The 17,320-nt window shown below is 41.6% G+C and overlaps 1 protein-coding gene across 1 annotated transcript in view; it reads right to left on the reverse strand.

Moving 5' to 3' along the window:
- TSKU (tsukushi, small leucine rich proteoglycan) overlaps positions 1-15,768 on the reverse strand; it is a 43,894-nt gene extending 28,126 nt beyond the window's left edge. Inside the window, exon 1 of the mRNA XM_056560301.1 lies at positions 15,605-15,768. Within this exon, the coding sequence (XP_056416276.1) occupies positions 15,605-15,656 (52 nt within the window). The 5' untranslated portion in view covers positions 15,657-15,768. The remainder of the gene's footprint in view (positions 1-15,604) is intronic.
- Positions 15,769-17,320: the final 1,552 nt, after the last annotated feature.

Here is a 17,320-nt window from a genome sequence, read left to right on the forward strand (position 1 = left end):
GAGACGACACTTCCACAACCCATCACCACATGAATGACTGCAACCCGACCCCCATGTCCCCCTCCGGGTATATACCACCGCCACTCACATCCTCAACTACAGCACAGAATTTACCACCCTGGGGGGAGGAGGAGATGGGGAGCGGATCACATGAGGGAAGACATTGTCAAGGGTCTTCAAAGACACAAGGAGGCCGCACAGATCAGAGGATCCCAAAACCATCACCCCCCATACACCCCACTATTGTATTCATGGCCGGAGGATCCCAGAAGAACATGGTTTCCCCACTGAAAAGGGGTTGTGCAACGTGGACACCTCCTATAAGATGAAGAGAGACACAAAGATCCTTTTAGGGGTCGTCTACTTTTATATACAGCTACGAATCTCAGCTCGTCATCATTTTCAAGATCTCTGCTTGCTGTCAGTTAAGGGACATATTCTCACATATCTATAAATATACAACAATAATAATCCTAACAATAATAAAACAGCAAAACACCAACACCACCAAGACCACCACTAGAGATGAGCGAACTTACAGTAAATTCGATTCGTCACAAACTTCTCGGCTCGGCAGTTGATGACTTTTCCTGCATAAATTAATTCAGCTTTCAGGTGCTCCCGTGGGCTGGAAAAGGTGGATACAGTCCTAGGAGACTCTTTCCTAGTAATGTATCCATCTTTTCCAGCCCACCGGAGCACCGGAAAGCTGAACTAATTTATGCAGGATAAGTCATCAACTGCCGAGCCGATAAGTTCGTGACGAATCAAATTTACTGTAAGTTCGCTCATCTCTAACCACCACCAACAACACCATAACAATAATATAATAAAATGCTAAAAATAATAATAATAAAATATTTATTTATATGGCAGCAACAGATTTCGCAGCAGTCGGGCGTACAAATAGGAGCAGATTACACATCATATCTCAGTATTCCCAAATAATCAGGCAGACCTGACTCTCAGGGGTTTGGAAAAGTTGAGTTTTCACTTGGCAAACTTTTTTTTTTTTCCCCCCCTACTTAAAAAGGACAGTCCTAAAACAACGTTCCACAGAACGGAATGGAATGGCGCGGTCTACGCTGAGAGATGTAGTCCCCCTCCCCCACCTCCCTCCTCTTTTGTGGCCACCGCTGTCCGGAACAGATGAAAAAGCAGATTTTTGGGGAATATTGTAATGGTAGAAATATGCTCTGGGGACGGCAGCTGTGGGAGAACAAAACCAACAAGGCTAGAGAATGGCGTTGTAGCGCTCCAGCCTTGGAACCGGAATAAGGGAGCGCGCAGATTTACGCAATAAGGTTCGCCATTGAGAAATTGGCGTCATTTAGGATGAGCGAAGCGGAATACACTCATGAGATTACTCAGTGTGGATATACCTGTAAAAGTACAATGTAACCATTAACCACTTAATGACTAACAGGGGAAGGGCCGGGGGAGGGGGAAGTATAAGCCCAATCCCCCCCCCCCCCCCCAACTGACTTTTACAAAGTCTAAAAATAAATAAATAAAAATGTCAACATTCTAATATACTTTTTTGTGATTCCATTCTTTTCTGCACCACTTTCAAGATCTCTGCTTGCTGCCAGTGAATGGGAACACTCATCATAATGATTATCATTGTTAATTATTTTTTATTTCATTTAAAAAATGTTTAATTATTGATATATATTTTATATTCTACAAAAAAGAAGGAGCACACTTTTTGATCAAAACGTGTCCCCCATCCACCACCGTGGGACCCCAACACTTATTCCACTCACCTCTGCTGGGCATACGGCCTCTGACTGGATGATATGCTGGATCCACTAACAATTTAAAGGGGTACTCCAGCGAAAAACTATTTTTTCTAAATCAACTGGTGCCAGAAAGTTAAACAGATTTGTAAATTACTTCTATTAAAAAAAATCTTAATCCTTCCAGTACTTATTAGCTGCTGAATACTACAGAGGAAATTCTTTTTTTATGTTTGAAACACAGAGCTCTCTGCCGACATCATGACCACAGAGCTCTCTGCTGACATCTCTGTCCATTTTAAGAACTGTCCAGAGTAGGAGAAAATCCCCCATAGCAAACGTATGCTGCTCTGGACAGTTCCTAAAATGGACAGAGGTGTCAGCAGAGAGCACTGTAGTCATGATGTCAGCAGAGAGCTCTTTTTTTTCAAAAAGAAAAGAATTTACGCTGTAGTATTCGGCAGCTAATAAGTACTGGAAGGATTAAGATTTTTTAATAGAAGTAATTTACAAATCTGTTTAACTTTCTGGCACCAGTTAATAAAAAAAAAAATGTTTTTTTAAAACACCTCCTGTGAATAAGGAGGGGTGCACGGCTAGAGGGGGTGCCGCTCCCCCTAAATTGCACAGCAAAAACAAAAATAGCCAGCACAACCACCTAATACACGGGTGCACGCTGCTGTTTCAAATACTAAGTATACAAAAAAGAAGGTTGCAGCAGCACTCTAAAAAAAAAAAAAAAATGGAGGTTCGTAGCGCACTTTTTGATCAATGAGTGTTTGGGTCCCATCCGAAATCCACGTGGTGGATGGGGGGACACGTTTTGATCAAAAAGTACGCTACGAGCCTCACTTTTTTGACCAAGAGTGCTGCTGCAACCTTCTTTTTGTATACTTTGCATTTGCCACAGCAGCGTGCACCCGTGTATACACATTGTAAGAACCTCTCAGGTCATGATGAGTTTTGCTGTATTTTTGTCCAGTTTTATTGCAATAGGTTTGGGTAAAATTTGACAAAAAAAAAAAAAAATTATTAAATATATATATATATATATAAATATATAAATAAATGGGAAAAATTTGAAAAATGTCCTGTCTTAACTTGCATGGCCAGTTGCACTGTTGAGCTGAGGGTTTGGTACAATGTATCAAGAGCGTATATAATAGCAGTCAGCCTGGAGCAAGGTTTCCCAACCAGGGCGCCTCCAGCTGTTGCAAAACTACAACTCCCAGCATGCCATAGAGTAAACCAAATACAAACGTAGCAGAGCCGAGTTGGTCTGGCTTCCCCCCCCCCCCCCCCCCCCCGAGCACAGTGTTTCCCAACCAGTGTGCCTCCAGCTGTTGCAAAACTACAACTCCCAGCATGCCATAGAGTAAACCAAATACAAACGTAGCAGAGCCGAGTTGGTCTGGCTTCCCCCCCCAACCCAACTCCCAACTTGCCCTAGAGCAGTGGTCTTCAACCTGCGGACCTCCAGATGTTGCAAAACTACAACTCCCAGCATGCCCTAGAGTAAACCAAATACAGATGTAGCAGAGCAGAGTTGCCAGACCAACTCGACTCTGCTACATTTGTATCTGGCTTATTCTGGGGCATGCTGGGAGTTGTAGCACAGTGTTTCCCAACCAGTGTGCCTCCAGCTGTTGCAAAACTACAACTCCCAGCATGCCATAGAGTAAACCAAATACAAACGTAGCAGAGCCGAGTTGGTCTGGCTTCCCCCCCCCAACCCCCCCCCCCCAACTCCCAACTTGCCCTAGAGCAGTGGTCTTCAACCTGCGGACCTCCAGATGTTGCAAAACTACAACTCCCAGCATGCCCTAGAGTAAACCAAATACAGATGTAGCAGAGCAGAGTTGCCAGACCAGCTCGACTCTGCTACATTTGTATCTGGCTTATTCTGGGGCATGCTGGGAGTTGTAGCACAGTGTTTCCCAACCAGTGTGCCTCCAGCTGTTGCAAAACTACAACTCCCAGCATGCCCTAGAGTAAACCAAATACAGATGGAGCAGAGCCGAGTTGGTCTGGCTTCACCCTAGCACAGCGTTTCCCAACCAGCGTGCCTCCAGCTGTTGCAAAACTACAACTCTAGCACAGTGTTTCCCAACCAGCGTGCCTCCAGCTGTTGCAAAACTACAGCATGCCCTAGAGTAAACCAAATACAGATGTAGCAGAGCTGAACAGGCTGCACCCTGGCACGACGTTTCCCCAACCAGGCCCTATAGTACTTTATAATACGGCACATTTTGCTATTATGACGGCCTTTAAAAAAGTCAAATGACACCTTCAGCTCTGCTACATCTGTATCATCAGCACAACGCCTCAAGAGAGCGGCCACCAACTTTCCCAAAAAAAATAAATAAATAAATCAAAAACAAAAACAGTAGATATGGCAAAGTTGTGGAGCGGCTCGACTTCTCCAAAAAGTTTTACCAGAGACCTGCTGGGCAGCTGTGGGCAGTCGCTGGGCAGCGGGGAAGGAGGAGGAGGAGGAGGACAGGGGGGGGGGGGGGGGGGGGGGGGCGAGAACTGTGCAGCTACTGATCAAATTACTTGCAGCCGTGGCAATTTCAACTCCACTCACAAAATAGGGGAGAAAAAATAAAATAACTAACCACAAAAAGGTTTTTCCCTATATACACGCGCACACTCCCAGTAAGGGGCAAAACTCCCACAATGCCCACAACCTACAGACCACCCTATGCTGGGAGTTGTAGTTCTGCAACAGCTGGAGACACACTGTTTGGAAAACACTGCCATAGATTACTGTCACTGTGTTGCAAAAACTGGTAACAGAATTGGAAATGTAACAAAAACCCATCGGCTCCGTTGGTATAAGCCAGTTGTCTCCGAACAGTGTGCCTACAGCTGTTGCAAAACTACATCGCCCAGCATGCCCGGACTTGCCTAAGTCTGACCAACTGGTGCCAGAATGTTAAACAGATTTGTAAATTACTTCAATTAAAAAAATCTTAATCCTTCCAGTACTTATTAGCTGCTGAATACTACAGAGGAAAAGGTTTTCTTTTTGGAACACCGTGCTCTCTGCTGGCATCTCTGTCCATATATACACACACTCCCAGTAAGGGGAAAAACTCCCACAATGCCCACAACCTACAGACCACCGTATCTGATGCCTCTAACACAGCTCTTGGGCACAGCTAATCCTTAGATCAGTGTTTTCCAAACAGTGTGTCTCCAGCTGTTGCAGAATTACAACTCCCAGCAGGCCCTAGATTAAATCAAATACAAACATAGCAGAGCAGAGTTGGTCTGGCTTCACCCTAGCACAGTGTTTCCCAACCAGGGTGCCTCCAGCTGTTGCAAAACTACAACTCCCAGCATGCCCTAGAGCAGTGGTCTTCAACCTGCGGACTTCCAGATGTTGCAAAACTTAGATCAGTGTTTTCCAAACAGTGTGTCTCCAGCTGTTGCAGAACTACAACTCCCAGCATTTGGCTGTCCGGGCATGCTGGGAGTTGTAGTTCTGCAACAGCTGGAGACACACTGTTTGGAAAACACTGCCATAGATTACTGTCACTGTCTGGCAAAAACTGGTAAAATATGGAAATGTAACAAAAACCATCGGCTCCATTGGCATAAGCCAGTTGTCTCCAAACAGTGTGCCTACAGCTGTTGCAAAACTACATCTCCCAGCATGCCCGGACTGGCCTAAGTCTGACCACAAGCAGGCCGTTTCCAGGCCCACCCTGGAGCGATAATTGTTCCCCTTATGGTTCCTTTTTTTTTTTTTTTTTTTTTTTTTTTTTTTTTTTTTTTTTTTTTTTTAAATCAACTGGTGCCAGAAAGTTAAACAGATTTGTAAATGACTTCTATTAAAAAATCTGAATCCTTCCAGTACTTATTAGCTGCTGAATACTACAGAGGAAATGCCTTTCTTTTTGGAACACAGAGCTCTCTGCTGACATCATGAATAGAGATGAGCGAACTTACAGTAAATTCGATTCGTCACGAACTTCTCGGCTCGGCAGTTGATGACTTTTCCTGCATAAATTAGTTCAGCTTTCAGGTGCTCCGATGGGCTGGAAAAGGTGGATACAGTCCTAGGAGACTCTTTCCTAGGACTGTATCCACCTTTTCCAGCCCACCGGAGCACCTGAAGGCTGAACTAATTTACGCAGGATAAGTCATCAACTGCCGAGCCGAGAAGTTCGTGACGAATCGAATTTACTGTAAGTTCGCTCATCTCTAATCATGACCACAGTGCTCTCTGCTGACATCTCTGTCCATTTAAAGAACCTGTCCAGAGTAGGAGAAAATCCCCATACATTAGCTGCTCTGGACACTTCCTAAAATGGACAGAGATGTCAGCAGAGAGCTCTGGGTTTCAAAAAGAAAAGAATTTCCGCTGTAGTATTTAGCAGCTAATAAGTACTGGAAGGATTAAGATTTTTTTAATAGAAGTAAATTACAATTTCTGGCACCAGTTGATTTAGAGAAAAAAAAAAAAGTTTTCCACCAGAGTACCCCTTTAATATGTACAGGATCTGCTGCGGTGTTCAATCCATTCAGTTGCATTCATATCAATAACAGCAGATCCTGTACATGTAACCTATAGGGGGGTGTTCACACAAGGACTGAAATGCTGCAGATTTGCTGCAGATTTTTTCCCCAATTAACCTCAACAGGGAATGTAAAATCTGAAACAAATCTGAAGCCCTGTGTAAAACATTCACCAAGTCAGCGTTTCCCAACCAGCGTGCGCTTCTCCAGCTGTTGCAAAACTACAACTCCCAGCATGCCTAGACAACCTGTGTGAACATATCTCAAGGCCCTTGGCTCTCCAGGCATGCTGGGAGCTGTAGTATTGCAACAGATGGAGAAGCGCGTGCTGGTTGGGAAACACTGTCCTAAAGGAAAGTAAAAAAAATAAATAAATTACATAAATAAATAATTAGAAATTTTATTTTTTTATTTTTATTTTTTTAAAGAACAAATTCCGAAAGCGAATTAAAGGGGTACTCCGGTGCTTAAACATCTTATCCCCTATCCAAAGGATAGGGGATAAGATGCCTGATTGCAGGAGTCCCGCCGCTGGGGACCCCCGGGATCATGCATCACGCCGCCCGCCCTGTAGTCGCCAATAATCAGTCCCGGAGCGAACACGCTCCGGGGACTGATTACAAACGGGGTGCCGCGTGCATGATCCCGGGGGTCCCCAGTGGCGGGACTCCCGTGATCAGGCATCTTATCCCCTATCCTTTGGGTAGGGGATAAGATGTTTAAGCACCGGAGAACCCCTTTAAGTATTACAATGCTCTTTAAAAAAAAACATTTTTTTAAAAGGGGAAGTTCATGGGGTTTGCAGCGCTAAAAAAAATTTAAAAAAAATAAGTAAATAAAAATATACCCAAAATTGGAAATATATTTTTTATAATATATATATATATATATATATATATATATATATATATATATATATATGTTACAAAAAAAAAAAAAGATATTATTTATATATATATATATATATATATATATATATATATACATATACATACATACACATATACACACACACACACACATACACATATACATATACATACACACACACACTGTAATGGGGTGTGATGAGGGCAGATGTTACCCTAGAGGCAGATGGCATTAACCCCTTGTATTCGTGACGCCAGGGTGTGGTTTATCCTCAATACCACCCGAAAGTATACCGCTGGATCCTGGGCTAGGCACGGGGGCAATAATGACTCCGACGCCAAGTTACGGACAACAGTAGCTTTACTGAGGGTAGACAGATGGTACAGTCTATACAGTTCAGCCAGGGCCCAAGGAGGTGACCAGTGACCTTAAGGGCTTGCTGGGACTTGTAATAGATGGGGTCAATTTAATGCAGGCCACGTTGACTTGACAAATGGTGACTGTGACTGACTTGACTGATAATACTGAGACTGTGGTTACTTGTGGCTGCAGACCGGACTTGAGGCTCCTAGGACTCTGGACTCTCTAGGACTCGTCTTTACCTCAGCAAAGACTTGTAAGGAAAGAGAGAGAAGCTCCTGGGTAACAATCACATGACAAGTCACATGATAAACAGTCTTAAAGTGACAACGCTTCCTGAACACATTACATGGTATAATACATTAGACACATATTTACACGGGGGGACAGATGCAAGGGGTCCCAGGGGACTCTGTAGGGATGCTGCCTGACAGGACAGCAAGGGTTCGGGGTAACACCTCCCGTACTGGGCCACCACACATTTATAAAATTTAGATACACTCGCCTGATGCTGTCCCTGCGCTGCTGCCCTCTGGTCTGAGCGGTCACAATCTCTATAGTCCTATCATGCAGTAATTGTAATGGGTCACCATGGGTGGGTACATCATCACCCGCCCCGGTCACCTGACATGGCTACGGACCAAAGGATCAGGCAAGAGAGAGCGTTGGCGCAGGAAACCAATAAGAATATTACAAAGTTAGTGTCCATTATACGAGACCCCCTGTTACTGATCATGGGATCCGCTTTAGACCACACAGAGGAAAACTGGGACTTCTCTGTTCAAATCCAAGTATTCAGTTATTGTTATTAAAAACCTGAACGTGTGAACAGAGACATATGCACAGCCATCACCTATGACCCTCCCAATAACACCTACAGCAGTGGTCGTCAAACTGCGCACCTCCAGATGTTGCAAAACTACAACTCCCAGCATGCCCGGACAGCCGTTGGCTGTCCGGGCATGCTGGGAGTTGTAGTTTTGAAACATCTGGGAGGTCTGCAGGTTTAAGACCACTGACCTACAGGGACTATAATAGAAGGTATAAGCAGCCGCTTATCTCTGGGGGAAAGTGTCGGAAACTCCAGCTTGCTCAATCCATGTTCCACTAAATCCCATCAAAAATGATCAGGTAATCGAAGGTCTATGATAAATTGGTAAGTTTTGACTATGGTTACTTTCTAGAAATAATTTATTAATAATAATAATAATAATAATAATAATATTATATCTCCAATTATGTTATATTATTTTATATAATAATAATATTTGTACATGTTTAAATACTAATAGAAATAATGAATAATAGACATTTTATTTTTATAATTTTTTATTCTTATTTTCTTAATATTTTTATTATTCTTATATCAATTATAATTTATCATTATTCTTATATTAATTATAATTTTTTATTATAATTTTCTTATTCTTAATTATAATTTTTTATTATAATTTTCTTATTTTTATTATTCTTATATTAATTATAATTTTTTATTATTATTAATTTCTTATTTTTATTCTTAATTACAATTTTTTATTATAAGAAGAAAAAGAAAATAATAATAATAAAAAATTATAATTAATATAAGAAGAAAAATAAGAAAATAATAATTATAATTTTTTATTATTATTATTTTCTTATTTTTATTATTCTTAATTATAATTTTTTATTATTTTTATTATTCTTATATTAATTATAATTTTTTATTATTATTTTCTTATTTTTATTATTCTTAATTATAATTTTTTATTATTTTCATTATTCTTATATTAATTATAATTTTTTTATTATTATTAATTTCTTATTTTTATTCTTAATTACAATTTTTTATTATAAGAATAATAAAAATAATAATAATAATAATAATAATAAATTATAATTAATATAAGAATAATAAAAATAAGAAAATAATAATTATAATTTTTTATTATTATTTTCTTATTTTTATTATTCTTAATTATAATTTTTTATTATTTTCATTATTCTTATATTAATTATAATTTATTATTATTATTATTATTATTATTATTATTATTATTATTATTATTTTTTTATTTTTATTTTTTTATTTTTTTTATTCTTATATCAATTATAATTTTTCATTATTATTTTCTCATTATTTACATTTTTCTTATATCAATTTTATATTATAATTTTTCTTAATTTTATCATTATATTATTATCATTCATATTATTAATAATAGATAAAATAAGTAGAGATGAGCGAACTTACAGTAATTCGATTCGTCTCAAACTTCTCGGCTCGGCGTTTGCAGTCTTTATCCTGCATAAATGAGTTCAGCTTTCCGGTGCTCCGGTGGCTGGAGACTCTTTCCTAGGACTGTATCCACCTTTCCCAGCCACCGGAGCACCTGAAAGCTGAACTAATTTATGCAGGATAAAGTCATCAACTGCCGAGCCGAGAAGTTCGTGACGAATCGAATTACTGGAGTTATGCTCATCTCTAAAAATAAGGATAAGAAAATAAGAATAAGCATAAAAAATAAAATACAAATAATCATAATAAAGATTAGGAGGGGTCATCACCCATCATTTCCCCAATCAGGACCTCCGCGCTGAGCTGTCACCATAGAACACTGGGATATTATGAAACAAGAGTAAATATTGTATCACTCAGAAGGGAAACAACTGGAAACAAAGTAACAAATGGTATTTACAAACACTCAGAAGACTCCAGACATAAGGAGAATCCATAGGTCCCGTCTGCTCTGTGTATATAGAGGGGTTGGGTTATATAAGGAGAATCCATAGGTCACGTCCGCTCTGTGTATATAGAGGGGTTGGGTTATATAAGGAGAATCCATAGGTCACGTCTGCTCTGTGTATATAGATGGGTTGGGTTATATAAAGAGAATCCATAGGTGACGTCTGCTCTGTGTATATAGAGGGGTTGGGTTATATAAGGAGAATCCATAGGTCACGTCTGCTCTGTGTGTATATAGAGGGGTTGGGTTATATAAGGAGAATCCATAGGTCACGTCTGCTCTGTGTGTATATAGAGGGGTTGGGTTATATAAGGAGAATCCATAGGTCACGTCTGCTCTGTGTGTATATAGAGGGGTTGGGTTATATAAGGAGAATCCATAGGTCACGTCTGCTCTGTGTATATAGAGGGGTTGGGTTATATAAGGAGAATCCATAGGTCACGTCTGCTCTGTGTATATAGAGGGGTTGGGTTATATAAGGAGAATCCATAGGTCACATCTGCTCTGTGTATATAGAGGGGTTGGGTTATATAAGGAGAATCCATAGGTCACGTCCGCTCTGTGTATATAGAGGGGTTGGGTTATATAAGGAGAATCCATAGGTCACGTCTGCTCTGTGTATATAGAGGGGTTGGGTTATATAAGGAGAATCCATAGGTCACGTCTGCTCTGTGTATATAGAGGGGTTGGGTTATAATGCTGCGTGGGAAAAGGAGAGAGATAGAGCCCAACCTGCCTGCATAGTCTGACTGTACAGAGCACAAGATAGTAGATGTTTATGTGCAGTGTACTTGGGGAATAAATGGTAACTAGTAGAGCAGTGTTTCCCAACCAGGGTGCCTCCAGCTGTTGCAAAACTACAACTCTCAGTCTGGAGCACTGTTTCCCAACCAGGGTGCCTCCAGCTGTTGCAAAAGTACAACTACCAGCATGCCCGGACAGCCAGAGGCTGTCCGGGCATGCTGGGAGTTGTACTTTTGCAACAGCTGGAGGCACCCTGGTTGGGAAACACTGACTTAAAGGGGTATTCCAGGAAAAAAACTTTTTTTTATTTTTATTTTTTATGTATATATCAACTGGCTCCAGAAAGATAAACAGATTTGTAAATTACTTCTATTAAAAAAATCTTAATCTTTCCAATAATTATCAGCTGCTGAAGTTGAGTTGTTCTTTTCTGTCTGGCAACAGCGCTCTCTGCTGACACCTCTGCTTGTCTCGGGAACTGCACAGAGTAGAAGAGGTTTGCTATGGGGATTTGCTTCTAAACTGGGCGGTTCCCGAGACAGGTGTCATCAGAGAGCACTCAGACAGAAAACAACTCAACTTCAGCAGCTCATAAGTACTGAAAGGATTAATATTTTTTTAATCGAAGTAATTTACAAATCTGTTTAACTTTCTGGAGCCAGTTGATACATATAAAAAAAAAAAAAAAAAATACGTTTTTTCCTGGATAACCCCTTTAAAGCTGCCAATTGCCCCCCCCCCCCCCCCCCCCCCCCCAGAACAGCACCACCCCTGTCCTCAGGTTGTGTGTGGTATTACAACTTTTATTCTATTTTGTAATACCACACACAACCATAGGACTATTTTTCCTAATCCTGGATAACCCATTCAAATAATTTATCAACAGATTTGAAAATTATTCAAATACTATTTAAAAATTTCAATCCTCCGATCAGCTGCTGTATACCCTGGAGGAAGTTGTAGTCTTTCTAGGCAGACAGAGTGCTCTCTGCTGCCACCTCTGTCCCGGTCAGGAACTGTCCAGAGCAAGAGAGGTATGGGGATTTGCTCCTGCTCTGGACAGTTCCTGACCTGGACAGAGGTGTCGGCAGAGAGCATTGTGGACAGACTGGAAAGAACTACACAACTTCCTCTGGAGCATACAGCAGCTGATAAGTGCTGGAAGGATTAAGATTTTTTTTTTTTATATAGAAGTCCTTAGGTTGTGTGCGGTATCACGACTCTGCTTTAGCGAGTTCAATGGAACTAAGCTGCAATACCACACACAACCTAAGGACAGGGGTGGCGCTGGTTTTGAAATAAAGTCATGTTTTTCTAATGCTGTATAATCCATTTAACTTGGCAGGAAAGGAGTCTTGGCCCTATAGCTGAGGAGACAACATCTGCAGGGCAAGCAAGAGAGGACTATACTGTTAGCTGCCAGAGGAGGAAGGAGACGCATGGAATTAAAAATAATAATTAAAAATAAAATAACGATTATGAACACACCATTTTTTTTTCTTCTAAACACTGAAAATTACTGTAAAACAACATTTCAGGACTTTGATTATAAGAGGGATTGAGGGGGTCACAGTACATAGAGGTGTGTACATGCAATGTATATGATTGAGGGGGATTACAGTACATAGAGGTGTATACATGCAATGTATATGATTGAGGGGATCACAGTACATAGAGGTGTGTACATGCAATGTATATGATTGAGGGGATCACAGTACATAGAGGTGTGTACATGCAATGTATATGATTGAGGGGGATTACAGTACATAGAGGTGTGTACATGCAATGTATATGATTGAGGGGGATTACAGTACATAGAGGTGTATACATGCAATGTATATGATTGAGGGGATCACAGTACATAGAGGTGTATACATGCAATGTATATGATTGAGGGGATCACAGTACATAGAGGTGTGTACATGCAATGTATATGATTGAGGGGATCACAGTACATAGAGGTGTGTACATGCAATGTATATGATTGAGGGGATCACAGTACATAGAGGTGTGTACATGCAATGTATATGATTGAGGGGATCACAGTACATAGAGGTGTGTACATGCAATGTATATGATTGAGGAGATCACAGTACATAGAGGTGTGTACATGCAATGTATATGATTGAGGGGATCACTCCTTGTACATAGAGGTGTGTACATGCAATGTATATGATTGAGGGGATCACAGTACATAGAGGTGTGTACATGCAATGTATATGATTGAGGGGATCACAGTACATAGAGGTGTGTACATGCAATGTATATGATTGAGGGGGATTACAGTACATAGAGGTGTGTACATGCAATGTATATGATTGAGGGGGATTACAGTACATAGAGGTGTATACATGCAATGTATATGATTGAGGGGATCACAGTACATAGAGGTGTGTACATGCAATGTATATGATTGAGGAGATCACAGTACATAGAGGTGTGTACATGCAATGTATATGATTGAGGGGATCACTCCTTGTACATAGAGGTGTGTACATGCAATGTATATGATTGAGGGGATCACAGTACATAGAGGTGTGTACATGCAATGTATATGATTGAGGGGATCACAGTACATAGAGGTGTGTACATGCAATGTATATGATTGAGGGGATCACAGTACATAGAGGTGTGTACATGCAATGTATATGATTGAGGGGGATCACAGTACATAGAGGTGTGTACATGCAATGTATACGATTGAGGGGATCACAGTACATAGAGGTGTGTACATGCCATGTATACGATTGAGGGGATCACAGTACATAGAGGTGTGTACATGCCATGTATATGATTGAGGGGATCACAGTACATAGAGGTGTGTACATGCAATGTATATGATTGAGGGGATCACAGTACATAGAGGTGTGTACATGCCATGTATATGATTGAGGGGATCACTCCTTGTACATAGAGGTGTGCACATGCAATGTATATGAAGCTTGAGCGCCATGCCGGGGTTAATTGTGGCATATAGAAAGTGTATACAGATGTTAGTAATACAAGAACAGATAAGACGACACTCACAGGCTGCGGCCAAACTGCGGCGACTATTCACTAACTGGCAAAAAGTGTGTGAATGTACCCGAAGGGATGAATAAGGGGGGGGTCTGCACAGAAATAACCCCTGCCTGCCTGCTGACCAGGGGTCAATGTATAGGAAATAGGCCAAGGAAGATAGTAGAGCCCTGTGTAGTATCAGGGGTTAATACAATGTATAGGAGGAGCTCTATGGAAACTAATACAATGTATAGGGGGAACTCTACAGGAACATTAATACAATGTATAGGGTGGAACTCTACAGGAACGGTAATACAATGTATAGGAAGAAATCTACAGGAACAGTAATACAATGTATAGGGTGGAACTCTACAGGAACGGTATTACATTGTATAGGGGGAACTCTACAGAGACAGGAATATAATGTATAGGGGGAACTCTACAGGAACAGTAATACAATGTATAGGAGGAACTCTACAGGAACAGTAATACATTGTATAGGGGGAACTCTACATGAACAGTAATACAATGTATAGGAGGAGCTCTATGGAAACTAATACAATGTATAGGGGGAACTCTACAGGAACATTAATACAATGTATAGGGGGGAACTCTACAGGAACATTAATACAATGTATAGGGGGAGCTCTACAGGAACATTAATACAATGTATAGGAAGAAATCTACAGGAACAGTAATACAATGTATAGGGTGGAACTCTACAGGAACGGTATTACATTGTATAGGGGGAACTCTACAGAGACAGTAATACAATGTATAGGAAGAACTCTACAGAGACTGCAATACAACATATAGGAAGAACTCTACAGGAACAGTAATACAATGTATAGGGGGAACTCTACAGAGACAGTAATACAATGTATAGGAAGAACTCTACAGAGACTGTAATGCAATGTATAGGAAGAATTCTACAGAGACTGCAATACAACATATAGGAAGAACTCTACAGGAACAGTAATATGATGTATAGGAAGAACTCTACAGAGACTGTAATACAATGTATAGGAAGAACTCTACAGAGACTGTAATACAATGTATAGGAAGAACTCTACAGAGACTGTAATACAATGTATAGGAAGAACTCTACAGGGACTGTAATACAATGTATAGGAAGAACTCTACAGGAACAGTAATACAATGTATAGGGGGGAACTCTACAGAGACTAATACAATGTATAGGAAGAACTCTACAGAGACTAATACAATGTATAGGAAGAACTCTACAGGAACAGTAATACAATGTATAGGCAGCTAGCACTGAAGTTATAGTCCAGCCATGTGCAGGAGTCCTATGTATACAGAAGGTATATTTGGCACAGATCCCTGCCTCTTACACAGGGGTTAACACAATTTTTGGGAAGAGCACAAGTGTGGGATTATAGGGTTAATGGAACGCATAGGAAGCCATGTATAGTGTGTGAATGGGCATCTAGACAATGTATAGGATGAGTGCAGGGAGCGAAGGGGTTACTGCAGTGTATAGAGGGGGGTCAGGGAAGCCCTGCAGGGTCACATCCAGAAGTTAGTGAAGCCATGCCGGCGGTCCAGGGGTTAATCCCAGCTCGCACAGAAGTTGTGAACTTGCTGGGGCTTGTAGTGCTCCCGGGGGTGTCTTACCTGCACTGAGCTGCGCCGGTCCTGGCTCATCCTCTCCAGATGCCGCTCTCATGGATGTGGTGTGAACGCTGCCCTGCGCCCTCAGCCCCGCATTCTCCTGCAGAGTAAGGGAGCGTCTGCAAAGAGCGGGGCCCGGGAGAAGCGTGCACAGCCCCAGCCCAGGCACCGTCATCCGCCGTGTGTGGGATGGGATCCGGCTGCTCCTATTAGAAGCCTCCTCGCAGGAGAAGCCTGGCTTAACCCTTCACTTGCTACCTTTTTTTGTTCCCAGAGATTTGATGTTTTTATTTTTTATTTTAGTTGCATTCTTTTTGCAGCTCGGAATCCCTAGACAAAGAAGAGGAAGAAGAGGAAGAGGAAGAAGAGGGAGAAGCAGGAATCCCCAACCAAAGAAAATCCCTCTAAATCTCTTCACTCCTTACAACTTATATAAACTACAAGAGCTGAGACCAGTGCTTTATGGTGGTCACAGAGTCCCCCATAACAGAGCAGACTATACAGAGTCCCCCATAACAGAGCAGACTATACAGAGTCCCCCATAACAGAGCAGACTATACAGAGTCCTCCATAACAGAGCAGACTATACAGAGTCCCCCATAACAGAGCAGACTATACAGAGTCCTCCATAACAGAGCAGACTATACAGAGTCCCCCCATAAAGTCCTCCATAACAGAGCAGACTATACAGAGTCCTCCATAACAGAGCAGACTATACAGAGTCCTCCATAACAGAGCAGACTATACAGAGTCCCCCATAACAGAGCAGGCTATACAGAGTCCTCCATAACAGAGCAGACTATACAGAGTCCCCCCATAACAGAGCAGACTATACAGAGTCCTCCATAACAAAACAGACTATACAGAGTCCCCCCATAAAGTCCTCCATAACAGAGCAGACTATACAGAGTCCCCCATATCAGAGCAGACTATACAGAGTCCTCCATAACAGAGCAGACTATACAGAGTCCCCCATAACAGAGCAGACTATACAGAGTCCCCCATAACAGAGCAGACTATACAGAGTCCCCCATAACAGAGCAGACTATACAGAGTCCTCCATAACAGAACAGACTATACAGAGTCCCCCATAACTGGGCAGACTATACAGAGTCCCCCCATAAAGTCCTCCATAACAGAGCAGACTATACAGAGTCCCCCATAACTGGGCAGACTATACAGAGTCCCCCCATAAAGTCCTCCATAACAGGGCAGGCTATACAGAGTCCCCCATAACAGGGCAGTCTATACAGGGTCCCCCATAACAGAACAGGCTATACAGAGTCCCCCATAACAAAGCAGACTATACAGAGTCCCCCCCCCATAAAGTCCTCCATAACAGGGCAGACTATACAGAGTCCTCCATAACAGAGCAGACTATACAGAGTCCCCCCATAACAGAGCAGACTATACAGAGTCCCCCATAACAGAGCAGGCTATACAGAGTCCTCCATAACAGAGCAGACTATACAGAGTCCCCCATAACAGAGCAGACTATACAGAGTCCCCCCATAACAGAGCAGACTATACAGAGTCCTCCATAACAGAGCAGACTATACAGAGTCCCCCATAACAGAGCAGACTATACAGAGTCCCCCCATAACAGAGCAGACTATACAGAGTCCCCCATAACAGAGCAGGCTATACAGAGTCCTCCATAACAGGGCAGACTATACAGGGTCCCCCATAACAGAGCAGGCTATACAGAGTACCCCATAA

This window comes from Hyla sarda, chromosome 2 (assembly GCF_029499605.1).
Source record: "Hyla sarda isolate aHylSar1 chromosome 2, aHylSar1.hap1, whole genome shotgun sequence".
Classification (NCBI taxonomy): Eukaryota; Metazoa; Chordata; class Amphibia; order Anura; family Hylidae; genus Hyla; species Hyla sarda.